We start from the raw sequence: 23,302 nt of genomic DNA, 5'->3' as shown, positions 1-23,302 counted from the left end.
AATGTATAGTAGATTTTATATGTTAGTGATTATTTACATATTAAATGCACACAAATATATCTCAGAATTTTCAGAGAAATTAGCAGAACAAAAAGAGAGAAAAAGGGATAAGGAGAGTCAGATTCTTCTCTCTGCGTTTAAAAAGGTAATTAGTTACTGTAGTAATAAAATTAAGTAACCATGTTTAAAAGCTTTTAATATTATGTGACTAATCCAACAAATATTCGTCAAAACAAATAATTTATTGTAGAAATTTTATACGGCTGACGGAGTATTATATATATGTATATGTGGGTGTATAGATCCTGAGAGGTATATATCTACAGTTTTCATCTCTGGCTCGTGTTGTTTGTGTATATGACGAGGAAAAGCAAAAATCGAGAAGAAAACTTGGGAGCCTATCACTGAATCTTAGACCAGTGAAGGAGATAGAGAGATAGAGAGATTTTTGTCAAATCGAATCTGGATATATAGATAAGTTAGGGTTTGTAGGAGTTGGAGAGGGAAATTAGGGTTTCGTTTTTCTCAATAGGCTGATGGAGATGGTCTCGGAAGCGAATTCATGATTTTGAGACCTGAATCATGTAATGTTTATCTCCCAATTTTAGGATTTTTTTTATAAATTTTTTATCTTTAAGATTCCGTGTTTTATGGGTTCGTTCTCATATTGAGAAATTAGTTACGATTCTCTATGATTTTTATCGGTGATTGATTGATGATTTCTATTGGTAATTTGTGGGTTTTTTTCTGGGTTTGGTTTAAAATTGGAAGTTTGTTGTTTAGCTTGCTTGATGATCTCGTTTTTGTTTGTATAATGTTGTGCAGTTTTTGATATGTTCTTTGTCCCTTTGTACCAGTTGCAAGAGCTGGATAGAAATCGTTTTGCGAGTCAGGCTAATTAATTTTGTTGAAGATGGTGAGATTTGCTAAACCTCTCTTTTTCCTGTTGCCGTTTCCTGGATGAGAATAAGTGATGAAGTTGTATATTTAGCATTAGATTATGAGATCATGAACGCTTGATCGTTTTACTTTTAGTTAACGTGATCATGATAGCTTTTTTTGTTCTAAGTAATTGTACCATGAGCAGCTAATATAACAGCTTCATATATTGCTCCTGTCATAACTAGACTTTTATAGTATATGTCTCTTTTGATGATTGTTTCCTTTTTCTTAATTCTTTCTGTGCATCACTTTAACAGTTTCTATTTTGTTACATCACCTGCAGGCTGATAGAAGAGTTGGTAAGCGCCAAATGGGTCAGAGAAGTTTTTCAAAAGTGGAGTCTGGAACTTGTAATGTTTGTTCTGCTCCTTGTTCATCATGCATGCACCGTAATGTAGGTTTCACAGGATCAAAGTTGGACGAGTCATCAGATGAAAACTGTCATGGAGTAGTGGGCAGCCAGTGTTCTGTAATCGAGGACGATCTTTTGCCTTCTTCCATGGTTAATGCTCACAACAGTTTAAATAACACTACTAGTGAAGCAAGCAATCTTGTCAATTCCAGTCATGATGCTCTCTCTGAGAATGCTGAGAGTAAGGAAACTATAAGATGTTCTGGGATATCAGATGATTCCGGAGCTGTTGCAATGGCTTCTAAGACATCTCTTTCTGGGAGCAGGATGAAACATAAAGTTTCTGCATCAGCTAATATATTAGATCGGAGCTCTAACTGTATAGAGGGCCAGGAAGATGGGATATTGTCTGCTGATCGAGCCAAAAAGTTGAAATCAGGTTATTCTATTAACAAGATGGGCAACAAGGATTCAGCTGATGGTTCAGCTCTCAATTCTGATCCAATTCTGGGTGGATCTAGGAAGGATGAAGTGAAATTACAATCTTTGCATAATCCGTCATCCAACCATGATGACAGAGTTAGTTCTGAGAGGGGAAATTTTAAGGAAAAATCAGGACCAGCGGGTAACAAAGAGAGACAGGAACCTTCCGTTGAAGGATCTACGCGTTCAGGCGAGAACAGGAAGGATGGTAAGTCAAGTAAAAGCTCTTCGTCAAACTCATCGGCTGTGTCTGAGAGCGAGAGTCATGATTCTGAAATGGTGGAACATGATGTAAGTAATGCTGTTATGTCTCATATCAGAAAAAAGTTAGCAAACACGTCTACTTCGTCTTTTGTTGCAATATTTGTTCACTGGAATAATCTCATGCGAAAGGGTTGTCTTTATTTTTGCTGAATAGGTAAAGGTTTGTGATATCTGTGGAGATGCTGGTCGTGAAGATTTACTCGCTATCTGTAGTGGATGCAGTGATGGGGCAGAACACACGTAAGCCTGCTCTTCTTTTCATGGGAGAGAAAGCATACTATTGGCCAATTTCCATATGGCATTTGTCCGCATGTTAGGAGTATATTTGTTTTGGATAGATATTAATCATTGATTTTGACTGTCATGTCTTCCATCAATCATAACTCTAAGGTAGCGCCATTTTCTGTGATAGTAATACAGTTGTGTATTTCTTTTACTTAGCTATTGCATGCGGGAAAGGCTCAATGAAGTTCCTGGGGGTGATTGGCTATGTGAAGAATGTGCTGAGGAAACTGAAAAGAAGAAGCAAGGTAAAGCTGAATATTTAACCGGACATGCTATATGTGAAAAAGAATTAGCGGAATAAATTAGCATAATTTGGATCCACGTTTGCTATTTCCATTTTGTCTAATGAAGTTGAAGTTGAAACATGCAGAAGCTAAGAGAAAAAGAGAAACTGAGGTAACCCTCAATACACATAGCTCTGGCAAAAGGCACGCAGATAAAATTGAGGCAGCTCCAGATGCCAAAAGACAGGCGGTTGAGGCTTCAACTGGGTCACCCAAGAAATCCATTCTCCCCAGAATAGGTGCGTTATCTCGGGAGGCATCATTCAAGGGCTTAGACAGGTTAAGGGGAAAGCTAAATCATCAAACATCATTCAGTGATGACACAGAAAGTGCACGATCTACTGGTTCACAGCTCCAACCTCCAAAAGGTAGCAGCTGATGGGAATGCTCTTCCTAAACGCAACTCTGCCTTATCTCTGTTGTTGTATTTCTGGCGATTTTGCAGGTTGTATAACATAACTATTTTTTTGTTTCTTCAGGTGCATTTTTGAAATCCAGTTCCTTCAATTGTTCGAGCTCGAAACCGAAAGTGCAACTTATGGATGATGCTATTCACCCAAGACAGAAGACTGGCAAAGAATTTACTGCACTTGATTTAAAGGAGGGGGGTTTTAGGAATGTAGGCAAGTCAATGCCAAGTAGAACTACAGATGCAGGGAATTCTAGTGGTAACGACTCACAAGCAAAACTGCTTGGATCCAAAGTTTATCATTCACAAGAAGGGAAAAGCTTAAAGCAAGTGAAGGATCGTAATAGAGAAGCTAATGCATCAGCATCCTCCATCGACCAGAAGTTGAAGTCACGCGGCAATTTGTCTGTTTCGCATGCAAACAGTAATCGTGATTTAAAGGGTTTACAGTCTGATGGTAAACGAGGTAACTTGACGAAACAAGTCAGCAATCTAAACCGAAACCGTCTAGAAAATCCAGTTGTTTCGGGTATGATACTTATCATTTTTGTCAATAAATTGGTACTTCTGTTACTTTATCTTTGATACTACTTTGGTTGAATATGTGTTTGATCGTTTTAATATATGATCCCCCCTTTTTTAAGATATCATGATTGAGCTCCATTGTTGTATATTTCTTTCTTATGCAGGAGGAGATATTTCCACAAATGAAAAGTGCAGTGCCAGCGAGCAAAGTTCAAGTCAAGCTGACTGTAAGGACGAACTGCCATCCACTTCTTGTGCAGGTGAAGGCCTGCCAAACCACGGTACTGTAGCTTTACAGGATGGATTGCCGCGGTCCAGGGAATCTAGAGAGGTGGGGAAGAAAAGCAAAGAAGCCTTCAGTAAACGCCAAAGGTCTAACCTGTTGTCTGGTGCAAAAGGCTTACCATCATCTCAAAAGGGAGGTCAGACTGCGGAATCGAGCGACACTTCAGGCGTGTCTGATAGTGATCTCCCTACCACAAAAAACGTTAAGGAGGATTTAAATAAGGGTAATAGGTTGCGAGCAGCAGTAGATGCTGCTCTGCGTAAAAAGCCCAGCTTTGGCAAGAACAGAGTAGTGGAGCAATCTGATGCGTCTTTGGTAGCTAATGTGCCTTCAAAGATGCATAAGAATTATGTGTCACACGAAGGATTGCAAGGAGGGCATCCGACTTTATGGCCTGCTTCTGATCCGTACAAGCAGACAGTTGTAACAAATGAGAAGCAGCTTGTATTCTCTGGTGCTGATACTATACCTCCACGATCTGTGGAACCTGAAGTCAATTTTCCCTCCGTAAAGCCTGTCATGAGAGATTTGCCTTTGATCCCCACACCTGTTATGTTGAGAAGCTCAGCCATTCCGGACCATGAGTTTATATGGCAGTAGGTTTTCCTTTCTTTTGGTGAAGAAGTTCTCTTTTTGGGTGTTTATTACTTTTTCGTTGAGGCATAATTTTTATATATGTCCATATAATGCAATTTTGACTTGAAGTTCTTGTATCATTTTTCCAGGGGTGACTTAGAGGTGCGGAAAATCAGAAATCAGTCAGCTATGCATAGGGGAATGCAAGCACATCTATCAACCTTAGCATCACCCAGGGTTGCTGAAGTAGTGAATAAATTTCCAGAAACATTCAGCTTAAATGAAGTACCTCGGGAGAGTTCATGGCCTGAACAATTTGAAAAATTAGGTACTAAGGAAGACCATATAGCTCTATTCTTCTTTGCAAAGGACATTGAGAGGTAGGTTTCCTACATGATTATTTACTTTGCTCTACTTTCATGTTTGTGGTCTTAATGTTTAACTCATAAATATTGTGATACAGTTATGAGAGAAATTATAAGCCTCTGGTAGATAACATGATCAAGAACGATTTAGCCCTAAAGGGAAACCTCGATAATGTTGATCTTTTGATTTTTGCATCCAACCAGCTTCCTTCGAAATGCCAGCGTAAGAATGCTTACCAAAACTCTTACACTTCGTACCTGTGCCTATGATCATTTTGTTAATGGTATTTAGATCGTAATGCCAAAACTCTTACACTTTGTGCACATGATCATCTTGTCGATGACTCTTCAGTCATGCTGCAATGCTATCTGATAAGTTTTTAGAAAGTAGCACCGATGATTCAAAAGTATACTCAGAACGACATCTTGATATATTTCCCTTTCAGGCTGGAACATGTTATATTTCCTTTGGGGTGTATTCCAAGGAAGAAAAGAGATTTGCACTAACTCACAAAAGAGCACATCTTTGCCTACTTCAAATGGTTTGCCGTGTGACAGAGACCCCAATGAGCTGTGTGAAACGAGTTCTCCTTCCAAGCATTTGGAGAAAGCGTCTTCTCTACGTGAGAGCTCACGCAACAGAATTGAAACTCGGAATGGGACTGATTCACTAAGTCATGAAAATCCAAATAACAGAGAATCCTCTATTGAGCGATCACCGAGCACAACGGTGGGTAGTTCTTAGTCCCTGTGTAAATCCTTTATATCTGAACTTGTTGTAGGACATTTCCATCTCTTAATATAGGGAGTCCCTTTTCGTCTCACTCTTGTGTTCCTTAGTACAGGAGGAAATAGCTCTTAAAATGGAGGAAATAGCTCTTAAAATGGAAGAAATAGGTGTGAATCATATCCCTCCTCAAGCTACTGGATCAAATTCTGGAGATAGTCTAGTGAGGAAGGTTCAGCAAATCGAGGAACAAGAATTAGGTGGTAGAAAGGATCTGCCTTTGACGGTCATGGGCTCAGGGATCCAGTCCCATGGGCAAGACAATCCTCTAGAGAAAGATCTCAACTGTAGTCAGGCTAGTCACAGGAAGCGTCCACTTTGGGAACTGACAAGACCCGCTAACGAGGATTCCTCTGCCATAAACCAGAAAGTGGAGCTCAATAATGACGGTTTATGCGAAGGATCTCCGAATAAGAAGCTGAAGACAGAAAACGGAAGCAGCAGCCTCTGCCGGGATACATCTGGTCATGATTCTGGGATCATGAAAAAGAGTCCCAAAGTCGTGTTCCCATTGGACTTGAATGTCGAAAGAGACGACAGTGAACTGGTCGATAATATTAGCCCACTTGGCAATGACGATAAGAATGAGAGCAGCAACAAGAGAGGGCTAATAAGCGGTAGAGTCCCGAATCTGGAGCTGGCATTAGGAGCTGAGGAAACAATAACAGAAGAAGCCACTATGGGACTATTGCCTTTCTTAAGCAGAAGTGGCAACTCGGGTGAAGAAAGTAATAATAGTATGAATAAAGAAAAACAGAAAGCAGATGAAGAAGAAGATGACTCGGCAGTGGCAGCTTCTCTGTCGTTATCACTCTCATTCCCGGGAAATGAGGAGAGGAAGAATGTGAATACTCCGTTGTTCCTGTTCAGAGACCTTCCCAGATAATTAAGTTATTATCGCAAGTTTTTAAATATATTTTGAGTGTCTTTAGTTGTCTTTTGGTTGGTGAAGAAGACTCCAACGAGATAAAATCACAGGTTTTGTATATAAAAGTGGTGATGGGATTAAAAAAAAAAAGATACCGAATGTTTTTAAAATAATAATTGGTTGATATATCTATATCTATATCTATAGAAAGGCAAAATAGTGATCTGAATTCATTTCTCTATAGTCTTTGTATTATTTTTGTCGAGTTACAAATATATAATTGAAACCGATGCTTGTTTGATTTTGTTTTGGTTAACATACTGTATGATTTATTTGAAGAAATTTGGTCTTTTTTCTTTTTTTTTTTTTCCACAAAAAGTGGTACCATTTTATATCATCAGATGTTGCAAGATACAACTGTGGAAACTTCCACTTACAAACCAACTTAAACCTTGTAAGCTTACAATGGATTTACAAAAAAACAAAAGATCCATTGTTCAAGAGATAGAACATTTTCATCAAGTCAAGTTTCCATCTTAGTATGAAGCTTAAACATCCTTCCTTCATAAGCTTCAGAAGATATGGTCTTTCCAAAAGGTACTTGTAAGATCATATCCTTTTATTCAAACCCTTAAGCTGCCTTAAAACCTTACGCAGCCTCGCCAAAAAGTGTTGGACAGAATCAGTAGAGTGTTTCATCGTTTTTTTGGAGGCTTCAGAATTCCTCCTTGGAGATTAGCAATCCTTGAGGAGGACAGATACCTTCTTGCATGAACAGTTTCTTCAGGATTCAATGGTGGAGTAGCCACTCTTGGAGGAGTTGATCTTGGTGCAGGAAAGGAGTAGTCTGAATTCTGAGATTGAGAGTTCATGTTAGACCTCTGAAGATTATCCTGAAGAAATCTTCTCTCTCTACCCGCAAATGTATGATCCAAATGATCATCACTTCTTCCTCCATCAATAGGCTGACCATAAGGACACTGATTTCTTTGATGATTAAACCTCAGACAGTTGGTACATATTCTTCTGAGACGTTCATATTGAAAACGGATCACAACTGTCTCACCTGCATCAATCAAAGCGTATTCTTTGAAAGAACCTTAACCTATCCGATATTCCAAACCCGAATATAGGCTATCTGAATGGAAGTGGTCTCATTTAACTAGTGTTAAATCATTTGTTTGTTTATATGAATCACCGTCTTCAATTTCGTAAGTATATAGTATTATTAGATCAATTAAAATCAGAAATAATAAGAACGAGGAGGGTATGATCGTAGTTTCACATATAATTTGCCAAGAAGGAGATGAAAGATAGATATATCCAAAACATGTCAGCATAATTAATTTTGCTCAGATCTCTCTCTCTCTCTCTGCTTCGTTTTCAATTCCAATGGCGTCCTGTATTGCAGCTGCTGCTCTTTCTCTCTCTGGTAATCGATTCCTTTTCGCTTCTCCTCGATCCTTAATTTCTCTACTTTACCTCCTTTTGTTTCCACCATTCGAATTTCATCTTCGAGGTTTCTGATTGAATTATTCGGTATGGTGGAGACACTTGTTAAGTTGATCGTGCATCGTTCCGAATCAATTTCGAGGGAATTCATTTTTAGCAAGCTTCTTGATTCTGGTTGTTCTTGAATCTGGTCGCACAGGTGGCTCTCAATCTCATTATGTGAAAGCTAATGGATTGTCTACAACAAAGCTCAATTCTATTTGTAAAACATCTGCTTTGCCTATTCACAAGAAATCAAACCGGACTCGCAAGTTTTCTGTTTCTGCAGGGTATCGGCGTCGCTTGACCTTTTTCTCTTCTGTTCAATTCACTTAAGCTTATGAAACATAATTTGTTGAAACTTAATTCAGAGATGGGAGTAGGAGCGAAAGCAGTGGTGATTTCATAGCTGGTTTTCTTCTAGGAGGTGCTGTCTTTGGCGCTGTTGCTTATATCTTTGCTCCACAGGTTAATCTTTTACTCTTTAGAAACCTTAATGGGAATTAGACAATATGTAGCTCTTGTTTTCAATGGTTTTGAATTATGTTACACTTACTACTGTTTTGGTTTTGTCTATTGAGCGGCAAAAACAGATTTCATAGACTGTTACACTGGTTAGATTTTGATTGGTTCTTGGAGCTTTGGATGATATTCTTTTTTTATATATCTTTCTCATGCAATCTAAGCTGATGGTTTTTATTTTTGTTCCTTGTGTTTTGGTGATTTAGATCCGCAGATCGGTTCTGAATGAAGAAGATGAGTATGGTTTCAAGAAGCCGCAACAACCAACTTACTACGATGAAGGTTTAGAGAAAACAAGAGAGACACTGAATGAGAAAATAGGACAACTTAATTCAGCGATTGACAATGTTTCTTCGCGTTTAAGAGGTCGAGAAAAGAACACTTCTTCCCCAAATGTGCCGGTCGAAACTGACCCAGAGGTTGAAGCTACGACTTGAAGAAAGAAACAAACAGCTTTCTTCTTCTTCTTCTTCTTCTTCTTCTTCTCTGTGTTTCATTTGTAACTAGAGTTTTAAAAGAAAACATTCATTACTCAAGGGTTTGATTTGGTTCTTTTCTTTTTGTTGCTTTTGTGTTCAGTAGAACTCTTGCAAAAGGCTTTTTTTTTTTAAGTGACAGTAATATACTCCTAAGATTTTGTAACGTAAATTTATTTTTTATTTTTTTCGCCATAAATTTATTTTTTTAAAAGAAGATTTTATGTTTATTACAAAGTGGATAAGGTTTGAAATAATCTGAAAAAATACAAGGAAAAAGAAAAAAAAAAGGACAAGAGAGATAAACATTGGCCGGTGGCCTCGTCACAAATCCAAAATATCCCAAAAGGAACCGAAAACGAAAACGAAAACTCATAAAGCCAAAGCCTTTCTTCTTCTTCTTCCGATTATTCTAAAAGTTTCGATTTTGATTGATTTTTTTTGTTGTTGAACGGAAAAAGAATCAGCTCCATTCACTTTAGGGTTTTGGGTTTCTGTTTTGTCTCTATCAGATGATGTGCGAGGAGATTCTTCCTCTGTTTGTCTCTGTTTCAGATGGAAGACAATGATAAGTCTCCCCCTAAGGTAAAAATCACCGCTCTTTCGTTTCAATTTTGCCTTGGAATAATGCCTGAGCTCCATTAGATAATGTCTGGTTTTGCTTTGAGTGGAAATATGAAGAATTGATACAGTTTCGTTTAGTATTACTCTTAGATTCAAGGGTTTATTTATGGATTCTCTAAAATTCTGGAAACTGATTATGTTTGCATGTTCTCTTTTCATTTTCAAGAATGCCCATTTGATTTTGATTTGTGAGTTTTTGTTTGTTTGAAGGATTACTATAAGATTCTAGAAGTTGATTACGACGCAACTGAGGAATTGATCCGACTCAATTATCGGAAGCTTGCTTTGGTATGTGAACTTAAAGACTCAACAATCCTTAAAAAATTTGTTATTGCTTTGATTGAATTTTATGGTTCTGGATTGGAAGAAAGTTTTTGCTGAGAATGTATTTGTGGTTTCCGTGTACAGAAGTGGCATCCTGATAAGCACAAAGGCGATAGTGCAGCTACAGAAAAATTTCAAGAGATAAATGAAGCTTATAATGGTAAGTCTTTCTTTTGCGTTGTCGGTTTCCATGCATCGGAACACCAGTACCCGGCCTAGATAGTGGCAAGCTTGAGTGATATTTGCTTTTCTTTATTGGTCTAGAAAGAATAATTCATGACGGAACAGAGAAGGAAGCTAAAAAAATGTAGAAAGCGGCTGGACGTTTTAGGAAGAGTAGGAAGAAATAAAGTTTAGCAATGAGAGAAAAAATCAATAAAGCCTTCTGCTTTATCCATTTAGCCCCTTAACCCTTATAGTATATTAGCTCTGCTTAAGTACTGATACAACTCTATATGGTTTCAGTCCTCTGGTAATTTTAGGTTCCCTCTCCATCTCTGCCTCTCTGTTTAATTATTTCTCTATGTTGTTACAGTTTTTTTGTTTGTCATATATGTTTTCCATCAACACTTGAAAATATGATAGAACAATGCTCTCTGTCTCTCTTTCTCCCTCAAGCAATGTCTCGAGTCAATTTTTTTCATAATGTGGTTTAGCTTCTTCTTCTTTTTTGGCAGTGCTGATGGACCCTGCTAAACGTTTTGAGTATGATTTCACTGGTATTTATGAGATCCACAAGTATACTTTACGGGTATGTATCATATCATTTTGGGATTACAAACCATTACTTTACATTTGAACAAAAACATGGGATCTAGGTTTGACTGACTATCTGAGATATCCCAAACTCATTCTTCAACGCAGGAATATCTTGCCAGATTTAAGGGGATGATACTCACATGCAATGGGCTTGGTATCAGCCAATCCTCATCACCATGGTAACAACCTCTTCAGATTATTTACTGATTTTTTCCTCCACAATATCAAATTCTTATATATCATATCACGAAACTATGCATATAGTAGCTTGTCTTCATCGGGTAAAACTTTGCATGCAGGACACATCAATTGGCGGAGACCACCAAACAGCAGACGAGCAAGGTAGGTTTTCTTTTCCTTTTATCTCTTTGTGGCATTGCGAATTAACTATATAAGTCTTGCAAAACCTATTTGAAACCTAAACTCTTGGATCCATTTCTGTACTCATTATCTTCACAGGATACTGTATAAACTGAAGCAGAAGTTAGAAGAGAGCTGTAAAACTGTACAAAACTGGAGCTGTTGCGCTTTTTATCGCGCATTGATGATATAGTGAAATGCTTTAATTAGGTCTGTTGTATTGTTTCTTTATCGATGTAGAATTAGAGAAGCTTCTATTGTCGATGGCTTCTATTCATACATTCACACATTGGTGATGGTTCAAATCTTTTACTATACTATTCTCATCATTCATGGTTTTTCCAGACTTGAAACATAAAGTGAATAATACAATCTGAAATGAAGCTTCAATCTTGGACATGTATTTTTAGGCTTTGTAGCTAGCTGGTCAATTAGTCAGTGTAAGACACTGTTTTTTTTTTTTTTTTTGAGAAGTAAAATTGTTCTTTTACAACACAATCTGGAAGCTTGATTCAAAGTGACAAGTAAAGAAACTTGAGAAATGATATTCAAAAACTTTGTAAGACATTCAAAAACTTATACAGAAACTTTGTTAAAGAATACATAAACAAACATTAGTATACAGTATATGAAAGAATGTACAATTCCCAACTGAAAACTAAAATAAGTCAGTAACCTGAGAAGAGATGGCTTAATATGAAAGAATCCCAACTTGGTTTCGAAGGACCTGCGTTTATCATTTCAAGGGCAAACATCCTCTCGGAGAGCCGGTTATACATACAATGCAAGCTTCGATACTGTAATGTCTGTCAATAAATCGACTATGATACTATGCAGCTTATGCGCTAATATTCACAATCTCTATGGTTTCTCCTAATACATATGAACATGTGAAAATTAGCTCATTCCAGAGTATCTCAAAATTGGCTTCGAAAGATCTGAGTTGATCTTTCCAGGGGCAAACATCTCATAGGAAGGAGCCTGACCAGGATAAAAATATCTTGCAAGCTTCCCTGAGATACTTAAGATGATGCTCTTAGTCCTAATTAGCTTCACTATACGTAACATTCATTTGGCAAAATTCCATCTTCTTTCATTTTTCTAAACAGCGCATCTGCTTCACCCCGTAGCCCTTTCTTGTACAATCCTAACATCATTGCAGTGTATGTCCAAATATCAGGCGTTAGTCCTTTGAGATTGAGGCTACAATATAAATCCCAAGCATCTGCCACCTCACCAGCCTTGCACATCCCGCGAATGATGATATTATATGTAACGATATCAGCATCCATCCCACTCTTCTGCATATCTGCCAATATCACCAATGCTTTCTCTATCTTCCCATTATCGCATAGACCATGTAACAAAACGTTGTAAGTGATAATATTAGGAGGCACACCACAAAAAACCATCCATTTGAAAATTTCTTCGGCAACATTAAGTTTACCCGCTCGACAATAACCCTGGATAAGAACTGTATAAGTGACTGTATTTCTAACCACTCCTCTCTGAGACATCTCGCAGAAGAGTTTCATCCCATGCTCTACCTTTTTAGACTTGCAATATCCATTAATGAGAATACTATAAGTTACAACATCTGGAAAGCAACCCTTGCTAACCATGAAACCAAACATTTGCTCTGCTTCATCTAGGCGACTGTACATGCAAAGCCCGTAAATCAGTAAACTATAAGTAACAATATCAGGATCCAGAGATCTTCGGATCATCTCCTCGTACAATTCTTCAGCCTCAGAAATCCTTCCTTCTTTCACACAAGCATCAATCAACGCATTGAAAGTAAATACATCAGGGTAGATTTCCCTCTTGGTCATACAGCTGACCATTCGAGTAGCATCATCCCATCTACCCGAATTACAAAGTCCAGAAATAAGAGAGTTGTAGGTAACAGCGTCCGGTCTAATCCCATCTACCTCCATCCGGTTCAAAAGATCCAACGCGTTATCCACCTGTTTGCTTTTGCAAAGACCATCAATGATTGTATTGTAGATCACAACATTAGGTTCATATCCCATTTCTACCATTCGATCAAACATATACAAAGCATCGTAAATCCTATCACCGCGACAGAAACCGTTAAGCAGAGAGCCAAACGTGACAATGTCAGGCTCATGACCAAGTTTCATCATCTTCCCAAGAAACGACAACGCAAGAGAAAGCTGAGAACATCGACAGAAACAATTCAACAAGATATTGCAAGTACAGAGATTATGTGGAATCCCCAACATTTGCATTTGTTCCCAGAGATAGATCACAACATCATACTTCTTCATCTTGGAAATAGCACTTAATAATCTACTAAAATCAGCAATTGACGGAAGAGGACGACACTGAACCATGTGAAAGAAGAGATCAAGCGAATCGTCTAGTTTCATATATCGAATCCCATTTCTCAACATTTCTCGATAATCACTGCCACCGGAATAAGCTCGTCTCGAGAAACACAAACCGCAAATGCTAAACGACGACGACGGAGAAGTTCCGGAATTACCTTTCTCCAGAAGATTCCGATGAAGAAACGACTTCGCTTTTGAAGAAATTGATCTCCTCATGCTTCGAAGCTTGAGTTTTCGCTCTCAATCTCAGGATTGTTTCAGAGGAGGAGCGAAGTGGTAAAACCTCCCCAATTCTCAACCGGTTTAGAAGTCATCTGAATTTTTGTTGGGGTTTTCGGTTATTTAAGGGTTATAAACCAAACCGGATCAGAATTAAACCGGTTCTAATTTCAGCCAACAACATGCATTATGTTAAGTAGTAGTAGTTCTTAAAAGACAAATTTGGACATCTCAGACAGTTTGGTCGGAAATTTCAGATGACGCTACTTACTGCTTCTTAGAAAGTTAAGCATTTTATTTTGTTTTGTACATTTCAACATTCATAGTGGTTTAAATATATCTTGTACATAATCGATCTACGCAAAACATGAATGATTTAAATATATCTTGTACATAATCGATCTACGCAAAACATGAATGATAATCTAGTAGTTATATACTAGTTTATTAAAGAGATAAAACCCATCACTCGACGTTGTGTTTTTTATTTAGCTTAAATTCATTTACATTATAAAGATTTTACAGCAATTTTACAAATAACAACATGATTATTATGATATTATCAAATTTTCTAGCAAATTAAGAAGGATTTTAAAGAAGTTGGCCACTTATCCACCTCTGAAACAAGATAAAGCTTTCATTTGGTTTATATTCTGCTGTATGTCCACCTCCCTGTAAATCAAACAAAATTAAAAACCATTTCTTATGCAATGTTAGGGAAAATTATTTATATAATTTCAATAGAAAAAGAGAGAGACAAAAAAAGACTTGCTTTGACAGTAGCAAATGTCATTTTATTGGCATAAGTTTGAGTGTATCCAGCAACTTGATTGTTTATCATCCATGGCCTCCAATTATCAGTAATGGAATAATTAAGAGATCTTATCCATGCTTGTGTTGAGAGGAACGGCACCTCTATGTCGTGATCACCACTATTCACCAAAAAAAAAATCCCTCAACAAAACTTTTTAAAATTTGTATAAGGTCAGAAAGTTGAAAATCATTCAATCTAACCTATAGATGAGAGATCGGTAGCCTTTGATACTGTTATTCATATGGTATGGTACACTGCTTTTAATGTTCTTATTATAAGGAATCTCCACATAACATCGTACCCATTTTCCTATACTTCCCTGAAATCATATTAAGAGTTTCGACGTTATTTCTTTACCAATAAAATCATAACTTGTCATATATGTGTTACTTCTGATATACCTTTACCACATGAAGTGCTTCACGAACGCTCTCATTATTGGCCCAGCGGGAAGATATCAAGTCTGTATATGTCTACAAGTGGGTGCAAAACCAGTCTTGTGTAAATATTTTTGTCTCAATGATTCATTACTTACTTTTCCAATATTGATCCAAATACATAGCATATATGAAGAGCAAGAAGATGGATTTGCGTACATAGCAATCAGTAGATGGAACCCAAGGGTTTGCAAGGACGAGTTCTTCAATGTATCTTCTTGGGGACGACGCCACTTTGCACAGTGGTTCTAAAATAAAAGCCAAATTTATTCCTGAAATACACTGCAATTGTAAACAAAACAAAAAAAAAAATGAAATCCACAAAATAAATTGTGTACTATTTTTTTTTATGTTTTTTTGCGATTTAGGAAATGATATTAGACCGATGAACAATTGAACATGCATTATAACAATTACATGATACAAGTACTTGTATCATGAGTGTATACCTTTTGGAATTCTTCAATGAGGTTCAAGCATTCTGTGCTAAGTGGATCTACATTTGCATAATTTCCTTTGCAGCTTCTCGTCAACGACTGCATAAAACAGAGTTTTGATTTTTTTTTTTTTCTTTGTTGTTGTCGATCTAACTTCATTAACTAATGTGGTTTATTTTGTACCTCGTAGAGTTCATCAGAGATCAATGCCATTCCATGAGCAAATGGAATTTGATAATTCTTTTCACACTCGGTGTTTGTTGCCGGGTTTCCTAGCACATAACCCTATTGTAGAGAGAAATTAATAAAATTGTCAATTTTAATTTTAGTTGCAAACTATTTATATAACATATGAAGCAGCCAAGTACACAAAGACCTGAAGATTTATCTCATGTTCGAATCCAAGATCATTTCCTGCATCATGTAAAGACTGTATTAAAGTGGAAAATATATAATTAAAGTAACTAGGCATCTAGAGAGAAAAGAAATTAATGAAAGACCCCCATACATACCTTTAGAGATTTCTTGAATGGTGGCCCGAACAACCATACCAGAATACGAATCTCCGCCGACATAGAATGGATTCGATATAAACTCTGTATGCTTGCTTAGCCACTGTATGACAAAAAATAAAACACTCTAAATTAGTGTTTTCACCTTACATATACAAAGATAATGAATGCTTCAAGAGACAATTAGTTAAGTTTTGTCTTTTCACCTTACGAAGAAACTCATGGATCCGCTTAGCTTCTCCAGAGTCACTTGGTGTATCAAGAAGTTGAGTTGTGGCGTAGGAGAAGCCAGTCCCAACAGGCTGGTCCAAGAACATCATGTTCGCCACCTAAAAACAATGATCCAATTAAAACTTAAAAACAATATATCCAACTAAGAATATTAGAACGATCCACATGAGAAGCATTTGTTAGTGGTTACCTTTGTCCATGCATATGTAGTAGAAACCAAGGTGGGGCTACCTCCATTGTAACCATCAACCTTTAAAGTCACAGGTCCTGTTTATTTTTTTTCAATTCAAACCATTGTTTTAAAAAATCAAATTATGAAGCGAATCATATATAATGTCTTGGAATCACTAAATTAATTACAGTACAATTACAAACCACTAGAACCACAGATCCCTGGATCAGTAGATTTTGATATTAATTTTTATAATATCTCATTTACGTAAAGTTTTCTTTTCCAATTTAAAATGAATAAAGTTTCATTCTTCTTTCCATAGTGTTTTATTTTTTAAAACATTTAATCACTTCTAATATTTTTAGAGTATTTTCACCCAATATTTAGGAGATAACTTAAAAATAATAATTAACACGTTTGGGTGATTTTAGTCATCATTTTATATGTTACGAGACAAATAATTGGTTTCAGTAACACACACTAAGTTTTTATTTTTTATTTTTATTTTATTTTAAGTTTTACCGTTTTCCAAAAGAAGACCAGAGATAGAAGAGCAACCAGGCCCACCGCTTAACCAGAGAAGAAGAGGGTCTTCTTTTGGATTCTTCTCAGATTTTATAAAGTAGTAAAACAATTGCACTTCTTCTTCTTCACCAACACCAATATACCTTCATTATCGCAACAATCGATTTATAGTTTTGGTTTCATTCTTTAACACAAATACACACATGCATGCAAGAAGATCATCATCATATATAAGAAAAAGATACAAACCCGGTTTCTAGCTCGAAGGGAAGAGGACCTTCAAAACCAGGAAGAAACTTGACAATGGAACCAGAATTTGCATGTGGACTCAATATAAGTAAAAGAAGCAGCAGCAGCAGCAGCAGCAACTTCTTTGCCATTTTTTAATTACTCGTCGCTATTGCTTTTGGGAGAAAATATGGAATATTTTATTTACAAGAAATGTAGAAGTGGGTAGGTAGTACCTAGGGCCTAGGTAGTGGTGTTTTATTTTCACTCTTAAAATCTAATTTAAAATAAAATCTCTATGGGGTTTAAGTTTTGCTTATGCATCCAAATTTATCGGACCGGCACTGTCCGTTGGTCATTGAGTCGCCGTAATTGTTTTCTTCTCCGGATATATTAGTTGTCAACGCACTTTTTTCGAATAAACTAGATACAACTATTAAATTGTTCAACAAACTTTTAAAGTTTTCCATTACAATCAAGTTTGTTTTGTTGTACACTTCCAAATATTTATTCATAATTTATTTTTCGCAAATACCATAATTTTAATGGTTAATACTTCATACAAAAAAATTACTTTAGAAATATATAAATACGGCTTACACAATCTTTGTTTTGTGTAATTTAGTAGTTTTGTTTTGTCAACGATCATCTAGACAAACCTTAGCCGAAATCAAACTGAAAACTTGATTAGACATCCTTATAACCCAACTCTTTATTTATCTTTCCATCAACGATGTTTACACTAAATAGATTCAACAGAATTTCTACAAATAAGAATGCAAATATATTATCAATGAATTGCAAAGAGACAATTTTATAGAAGTTGGCCAGTTAACCATCTCTGAAACAGGATAGAGCTTTCCACTGGTGTATATTCTGCTGTATGCCCACCTCCCTGTAAATTGAAATCAAATCTTTAACCATTTTATATGCAAAGTTAGGGAAATTAAAGATTTGTATAAATGCAATGGAAAAATAAAAGACTTGCTTTGACAGTAGCTAATGTCATCTTATTGGCATATGTCTGAGCGTATCCACCAACTTGTTTGTTTATCATCCATGGCTTCCAATTATCAATGATGGAGTAATTAAGAGATCTTATCCATGCTTTTGTTCCGATGAAAGGCACCACCATGTCATGATCGCCACTATTCTCCAAAATAAAATCTCAACAACTTTTATATCAACTCTTGAAACTTTGTATCAGATTAGAAAGTTGAAAATCCATCAATCTTCTTACTTGTAGATGAGAGATCGATAACCTCTGATGCTGTTATTCATATGGTATGGTACGCTGCTTTTAATGTCCATATTATAAGGCATAGCGTAAGAAGCACATCGAACCCATTTTCTTATACTTCCCTTAAGTCATAAATAATATTTGGAATGGTCATTTGTGTAATAATTTCGGCCCAAAAATCTCAAATGTATATGTTATAAAAGTTCATTGACATGAATATTAAATATAATATTTATAAATATTCTTCAAATCTAAAACGAATATTGATCTGATGATTTGAACAAAATACTTTCAAGTCTACTGCATGCTATCATAAATATATTAAGCATTACTCTTATAATGACTTTAGTGCGTTTAAAATGATTTCTAAATAAAAATAAATACTATTTTCAAATATTGTAATAACAAATCATAATAATGTTTCTAAATTCATCCAAAACTATTACTACTTTTTATATCAAAACTTAAATCCTTCAAAATATTAGAGTTTCGATAGTATCTTTAGCATTAAAACTGTGACTTAAAACCAAAACTTGTCACATGATACTTCTATATACCTTGACCACATGAAGTGCTTCGCGTACATTCTCGTCATTGGCCCAGTTGGAAGCTATCAAATCTGTACAGCTCTACAAGTGGGTGAAAAATTAATCTTGTGTAAATACTTATGCCTCAATGGTTTGGTTGTTCATTACTTTCCAACATATATATATATATATATATATATATATATGTGTGACAGACTCACAGTTAACATAAAAGTAGACACAAGATGGAATTGCTTACATAGCAATCAGTAGATGGAACCGACGGGATTGCAAGTACGAGTTCTTCAATGTATCTTCTTGGGGAGGACAGAACTTTGCACAGTGGTCTTGTAACAAGATTTATATTTATTTTAGCAGTGCACTGAAAATTTAACCACACCAAAAAAAAAAAAAAAAAATTTAACTCTACTATTTTTTGTTGTTCAAAAAATTCAACTCTACTACATAAGTTTTTTACTATCTTCTGTATATTTCTTGATTTAGGAACACCGAATGATATTAGGCTGACGAACAATTAACACTTACCATGCTTAGGGCCACAATTTTTTGTTTCCATTATTTTGGGCCCCGCATTTTTAAAAACCATTGATTTTTAGGACCACAAAATTTAAAAACAAAAAACAAAAATGTTGTTATATATATATATATATATATATATATAGATAGATTTAACTATTTTCAGTGTTTTAAGAATAAAATTTGGGTTGTGTGGCACGTGAATATTTGTGTAAGGTCACAAAATAAGAGAAGTCATTTTTTTGTTTGTTTTAAGAATTGTTTTTTTCATACCAAAGAATTGTTTTTTAGAAAACATTCTAAACAAGATTATGCACATGTTTTAATAAACAATCATTGTTTAATTATTTATTTTTATTAAACTTTTTTAATAAACTATGAACCAATAGTAATCTAATACAGTTAATCATTACGTCTTGAAATCTACGATTTATTAATATCAATTAATTAAAAATAAAGAAAAAATCTAGAAAATCAATCTTTGTGGAACAAACCTAAAACATTAGAACATCAAACTTTTAGGAACGGAGGGAGTACTATTTTGAGATTTTGAATACTCCCTCCGTTTCGTTTTACTTGTCGTTTTAGAATTAAAATTTTGTTTTATAATAGTTGTCGTTTTAGGTTTTCGATGCAAATGTTTTGTGAAAATTCCAGTTTTATCCCTACTATTTTAATGTTTCGGCCAATAAATTTTTTTATAAAATATATTAATAAAGGGTAAAACAGAAAATTTAATGTTTTTTATAATTTGTGTGAGAAATCCTTAAACGACAACTAAAACGAAACGGAGGGAATAATAAATATCAGAAATGGCCACATTATTTTCTTGCTTGGGGCCACAATTTTCATTGGAACTATTAGAGCGTATAGCCGTATACCTTATTGTATTCTTCAACATATTTCAAGCATTCTGTATTAAGTGGATCTACATAAAAATAAATTCCTTTGCAACTTCGCTTCAACGACTGCACACAAAAGAAAGAAGTTTTGATTTATGTTTTTTTTTTTTTGGTTATCTAACTCCATTAATTCGGTACAATTTGTACCTCATAGAGTTCATCAGAGATCAATGACATTTCATGAGCAAATGGAATGCGAAGGTTATGCTCAATTTCAGTGTCTGTTACCGGATTTCCTATCACATAACCCTATTATTGAGACAAAATGAATTTGTCAGTTTCAAATGTTAGTTGCAAAATTTTGTATATGACATAGGAATAAACCAAGTATGAATGTTTGAAACCTCAAGATTTATTGGAGGTTTGAACCCGAGATCAATTCCTACACGGTCGGCATCATCATGTGAAAACTGTTATAATGTGGGAAATACATAATAATAATAATAAAAGGAACACCTAGAAAGAAAAGAGATGTATGTAAGAACACACACATACCTTTGGAGATTTCTTGAACGGTTGCTGGAATAACCTTACCAGAATAAGAATCTCCGCCTACATAGAAAGGATTTGAGATAAACTCTGTATGCTTGCTTAGCCACTGTATAACAACAACAACAACAACAACACAATGTTGCCATACTTGCATCAACCTGAAGACTAATCGAAGCTTGATACTCGATGAACAAAAATCAAACCAATCGCAATTGAGGAAGACAAAGAATTCGACAACTCAATCAAGCACATAATGAAAACAGAGAAGAACAAAAGAAAAAAAAGAAGCTGGTGGCATGCGATGTTTACGAGTCTCAATCGGTGTTATCAATACTACTTCTCGTCTATAACGGAATCCAGCAATACGTCTAGAGCTTAACCAGGTGATTCATATTTACCATTCAACAAACAATACTAACAAAACCACTCTAAATAATTTCTTTCTAGAAAAATATAAATGCTTCAAGAAACGCTTTTAAGTTTGTATTTATTTTACCTTACGCATAAACTCATGGATCCGCTTAGCTTCTCCCGAGTCACTTGGTGTTTCAAGAAGTTGAGTTTTTGCGTAGGAGAAGCCAGTCCCAACAGGCTGGTCCAAGAATATTATGTTCGCCACCTAAAAACAATAATCTAAAACTTGAAAAACTACATCAAAGATACTAAAACGAGCCACATGACAAGCACTCTTTGTATAATGTTACCTTTGTCCATGAATATGTAGTAGAAAGCAAGGTGGGGCTACCTCCATTGTAACCATCAACCTTGAATGTCACAGGCCCTGTTTATTTAATTTCAATATAAACAAAGTGTTTTTAAAACTATATTTAAACTAATAAAATTTACAAATTCATTTCTTGTTTTTCTTGTTGTAAAATTTGATATTTTAACCATTAAAAAAAAAAAAAAAAAAAAGAGTCTTACCGTTCTCAAAAAGAAGACAGCGACAGAAGAGCAACCAGGTCCACCGCTTAACCAGAGAAGAAGAGGATCTTCTTTTGGATTATTCTCAGATTTTATAAAGTAGTAAAACAATTGCACTTCTTCTTCTTCACCAACACCAATATACCTTCATTATCACAAACAATTGATCTTACTAAATAATTTAACCCTTAAAACTCAAAAACACATGCAAGAAGATCATATATATGATATAAGAAACACAAACCCGGTTTCGAGCTCGAAAGGAAGAGGACCTTCAAAACCAGGAAGAAACTTGACAATGGAGCCAGAATCAGCATGTGGCGTCAAGACAAGTAGAAGCAGCAGCATCGACAACTTTATTAGAACCATTGATGGAACATACTCATGATTAGTCATTTTATTTTTGTAGCTTCTAATGATGAATTCGATTCCTTATAAATACAAACACATGTTTATAAACTACTAAAAGAAGAAGATGGAGTAGTTAGGTAGCATTTTTATTTATTTCATAGCCTTTGAATAGGGGCCCTTCTTCCCCATATTTGTGTGGATGAGCCATTTCCAGTTTTCCACATTGGTAAGGTTGGTTTTGTCGACATTTCTATCCCCCAAAAGAAAAGTTTTTTTTTTTTTTTAACGCCGATATCTAAGTAAGCAATTTGGAATAATTTTATTTTTATTTTGTTGGGTTCTTTCTTCCTAACAACAACAAATTCAGAATTGGGTTATTGGGTATAATATTTTTGAAAAAAAATTTTGGACAGATTCGTAGAGCCATGGGTAGCTAAAGTTATTGCGGTTGTTAGAGATATACAAGTACCCATAAATATGTTTAAATAAGTATAATAAGGGACATTGATGAAGTCGTGTTGTAGTATGTACACATTTCTAGTTCTTTCAAGGTGTGGCGTTCAAATGGGCCACCATGACCATCTAAATCTGCACGTGACAAATACTTTTATTAAAAATTTTGATTTTATATTTTCAAAGCTTTTATTATCTCTCGATATGTAGTTTAAAAAATCGTCTTTATTAATCAGTCATCACAAAATGAAATAAGTCTACAAAAAAAATATCGAGAAAAAAATATAGAAATTATTTTTTATAAAATTTTAAACTTTTGAATTATATGAAATTACAAATATAAATAATATTATCAACACTAATTATACATAGAGAAATTGTTAAAAATGCCCCTTTTTCAATACCCCTTTTCAAAAATACCCCCTTTGAGAGTCCATTTTTAAGTTTGCCCTCTTTTAATTTTTAATGACCATTTTACCCTTATTTGAAACAAAATTAGGTCCACAAAATACAAAATATTTTTTGGCGGGAAAAGTGATCCCGCAATTTTCCCGCCAAAACACTTGTAAAAACCTTTAAAAAACCTTGTAAAATTTTCCCGTAAAAATTTTTCCTGTCAAAAAATTTTCCCGCCAAAAAATTTTTTTTGCGGGAAAAGTGATTCCGCAATTTTTTTTGCGAAATTTTTTTGGCGAGAAAATTTTTGGCGGGAAAAATTTACAAGGTATTTTAAAGGTTTTTTACAAGGTATTTACAATTGTTTTGTAAGGTTTTACAATGTATTTTAAAAGGTTTTACAAAGTACTTTTAAGGTTTTATAAGGTATTTATAACTTGTAAAACCTTATAAAAACCTTGTAAAACCTTATAACTTGTAAAAACCTTATAAAATAGCTTGTAAAATCTCTCTAGCGATAGGAATGGCGTTTTGCGGACTTTAAAATACATTGTAAAACCTTATAAATA

At 35.2% G+C, this 23,302-nt stretch overlaps 5 protein-coding genes and 1 pseudogene across 14 annotated transcripts; 3 read left to right on the top strand and 3 right to left on the bottom strand.

The window, feature by feature from the left end:
- The first annotated feature begins 315 nt into the window (after positions 1–315).
- On the top strand, positions 316–6,665 carry LOC110227298. Of its 5 annotated transcripts, XM_021021148.1 has the most exons (13): positions 316–584; positions 858–916; positions 1,226–1,241; positions 1,341–2,068; positions 2,196–2,281; positions 2,483–2,571; positions 2,697–2,978; positions 3,090–3,548; positions 3,709–4,426; positions 4,556–4,786; positions 4,870–4,994; positions 5,218–5,501; positions 5,617–6,665. In XM_021021148.1, the coding sequence occupies exons 2-13, from the start codon at positions 914–916 to the stop codon at positions 6,442–6,444; spliced, it is 3,849 nt and encodes a 1,282-aa protein (XP_020876807.1). In that variant the 5' UTR covers positions 316–584; positions 858–913; the 3' UTR covers positions 6,445–6,665. The 5 variants fall into 5 exon arrangements, with proteins under 5 accessions (XP_020876807.1, XP_020876805.1, XP_020876803.1 ...); XM_021021146.1 differs by having other exon boundaries at positions 1,226–2,068; positions 5,638–6,665; XM_021021144.1 differs by having other exon boundaries at positions 1,226–2,068.
- A 1,078-nt stretch (positions 6,666–7,743) lies between these two features.
- On the top strand, positions 7,744–9,098 carry LOC9309856. 2 transcript variants are annotated; one of them, XM_021022545.1, is made up of 4 exons: positions 7,744–7,858; positions 8,078–8,207; positions 8,289–8,385; positions 8,646–9,098. In XM_021022545.1, the coding sequence occupies exons 1-4, from the start codon at positions 7,819–7,821 to the stop codon at positions 8,874–8,876; spliced, it is 498 nt and encodes a 165-aa protein (XP_020878204.1). In that variant the 5' UTR covers positions 7,744–7,818; the 3' UTR covers positions 8,877–9,098. The 2 variants fall into 2 exon arrangements, with proteins under 2 accessions (XP_020878204.1, XP_020878203.1); XM_021022544.1 differs by having other exon boundaries at positions 8,078–8,215; positions 8,288–8,385.
- A 109-nt stretch (positions 9,099–9,207) lies between these two features.
- LOC9307799 (dnAJ-like protein slr0093) lies at positions 9,208–11,385 on the top strand. 3 transcript variants are annotated; one of them, XM_021022547.1, is made up of 7 exons: positions 9,212–9,500; positions 9,750–9,827; positions 9,948–10,023; positions 10,520–10,614; positions 10,728–10,801; positions 10,922–10,964; positions 11,082–11,385. In XM_021022547.1, exons 1-7 carry the CDS (start codon positions 9,471–9,473, stop codon positions 11,091–11,093), a joined length of 408 nt encoding a protein of 135 aa, XP_020878206.1. In that variant the 5' UTR covers positions 9,212–9,470; the 3' UTR covers positions 11,094–11,385. The 3 variants fall into 3 exon arrangements, with proteins under 3 accessions (XP_020878205.1, XP_020878206.1, XP_020878207.1); XM_021022548.1 differs by having other exon boundaries at positions 9,223–9,500; positions 10,541–10,614; XM_021022546.1 differs by lacking the exon at positions 11,082–11,385 and having other exon boundaries at positions 9,208–9,500; positions 10,541–10,614; positions 10,922–11,074.
- Positions 11,386–11,558: 173 nt separating this feature from the next.
- Positions 11,559–13,893, bottom strand: LOC9307798 (pentatricopeptide repeat-containing protein At5g16640, mitochondrial). The gene has a single exon (XM_021022543.1). The coding sequence runs from the start codon at positions 13,550–13,552 to the stop codon at positions 12,038–12,040; it is 1,515 nt and encodes a 504-aa protein (XP_020878202.1). The 5' UTR covers positions 13,553–13,893; the 3' UTR covers positions 11,559–12,037.
- A 109-nt stretch (positions 13,894–14,002) lies between these two features.
- On the bottom strand, positions 14,003–17,153 carry LOC110227087 (serine carboxypeptidase-like 13). Of its 3 annotated transcripts, none has more exons than XM_021020225.1 (13): positions 16,933–17,153; positions 16,681–16,826; positions 16,177–16,253; positions 15,962–16,084; positions 15,756–15,858; positions 15,620–15,657; positions 15,427–15,528; positions 15,256–15,342; positions 14,966–15,088; positions 14,771–14,842; positions 14,570–14,688; positions 14,328–14,487; positions 14,003–14,227 (listed from the first exon to the last, which is right to left on the bottom strand). In XM_021020225.1, the coding sequence occupies exons 1-13, from the start codon at positions 17,061–17,063 to the stop codon at positions 14,147–14,149; spliced, it is 1,362 nt and encodes a 453-aa protein (XP_020875884.1). In that variant the 5' UTR covers positions 17,064–17,153; the 3' UTR covers positions 14,003–14,146. The 3 variants fall into 3 exon arrangements, with proteins under 3 accessions (XP_020875884.1, XP_020875886.1, XP_020875887.1); XM_021020227.1 differs by having other exon boundaries at positions 16,726–16,826; XM_021020228.1 differs by lacking the exons at positions 14,003–14,227; positions 14,328–14,487; positions 14,570–14,688; positions 14,771–14,842 and having other exon boundaries at positions 15,000–15,078; positions 16,933–17,150.
- Positions 17,154–17,598: 445 nt separating this feature from the next.
- On the bottom strand, positions 17,599–22,176 carry LOC110227733 (annotated as a pseudogene).
- Between the last annotated feature and the right edge of the window lie 1,126 nt (positions 22,177–23,302).

Source organism: Arabidopsis lyrata (assembly GCF_000004255.2).
Source record: "Arabidopsis lyrata subsp. lyrata unplaced genomic scaffold ARALYscaffold_6, whole genome shotgun sequence".
Lineage (NCBI taxonomy): Eukaryota > Viridiplantae > Streptophyta > Magnoliopsida > Brassicales > Brassicaceae > Arabidopsis > Arabidopsis lyrata.
The sequence above is the reverse complement of the archived record's forward strand: the minus strand, read 5'-3'. Positions and strand labels throughout refer to the sequence as shown.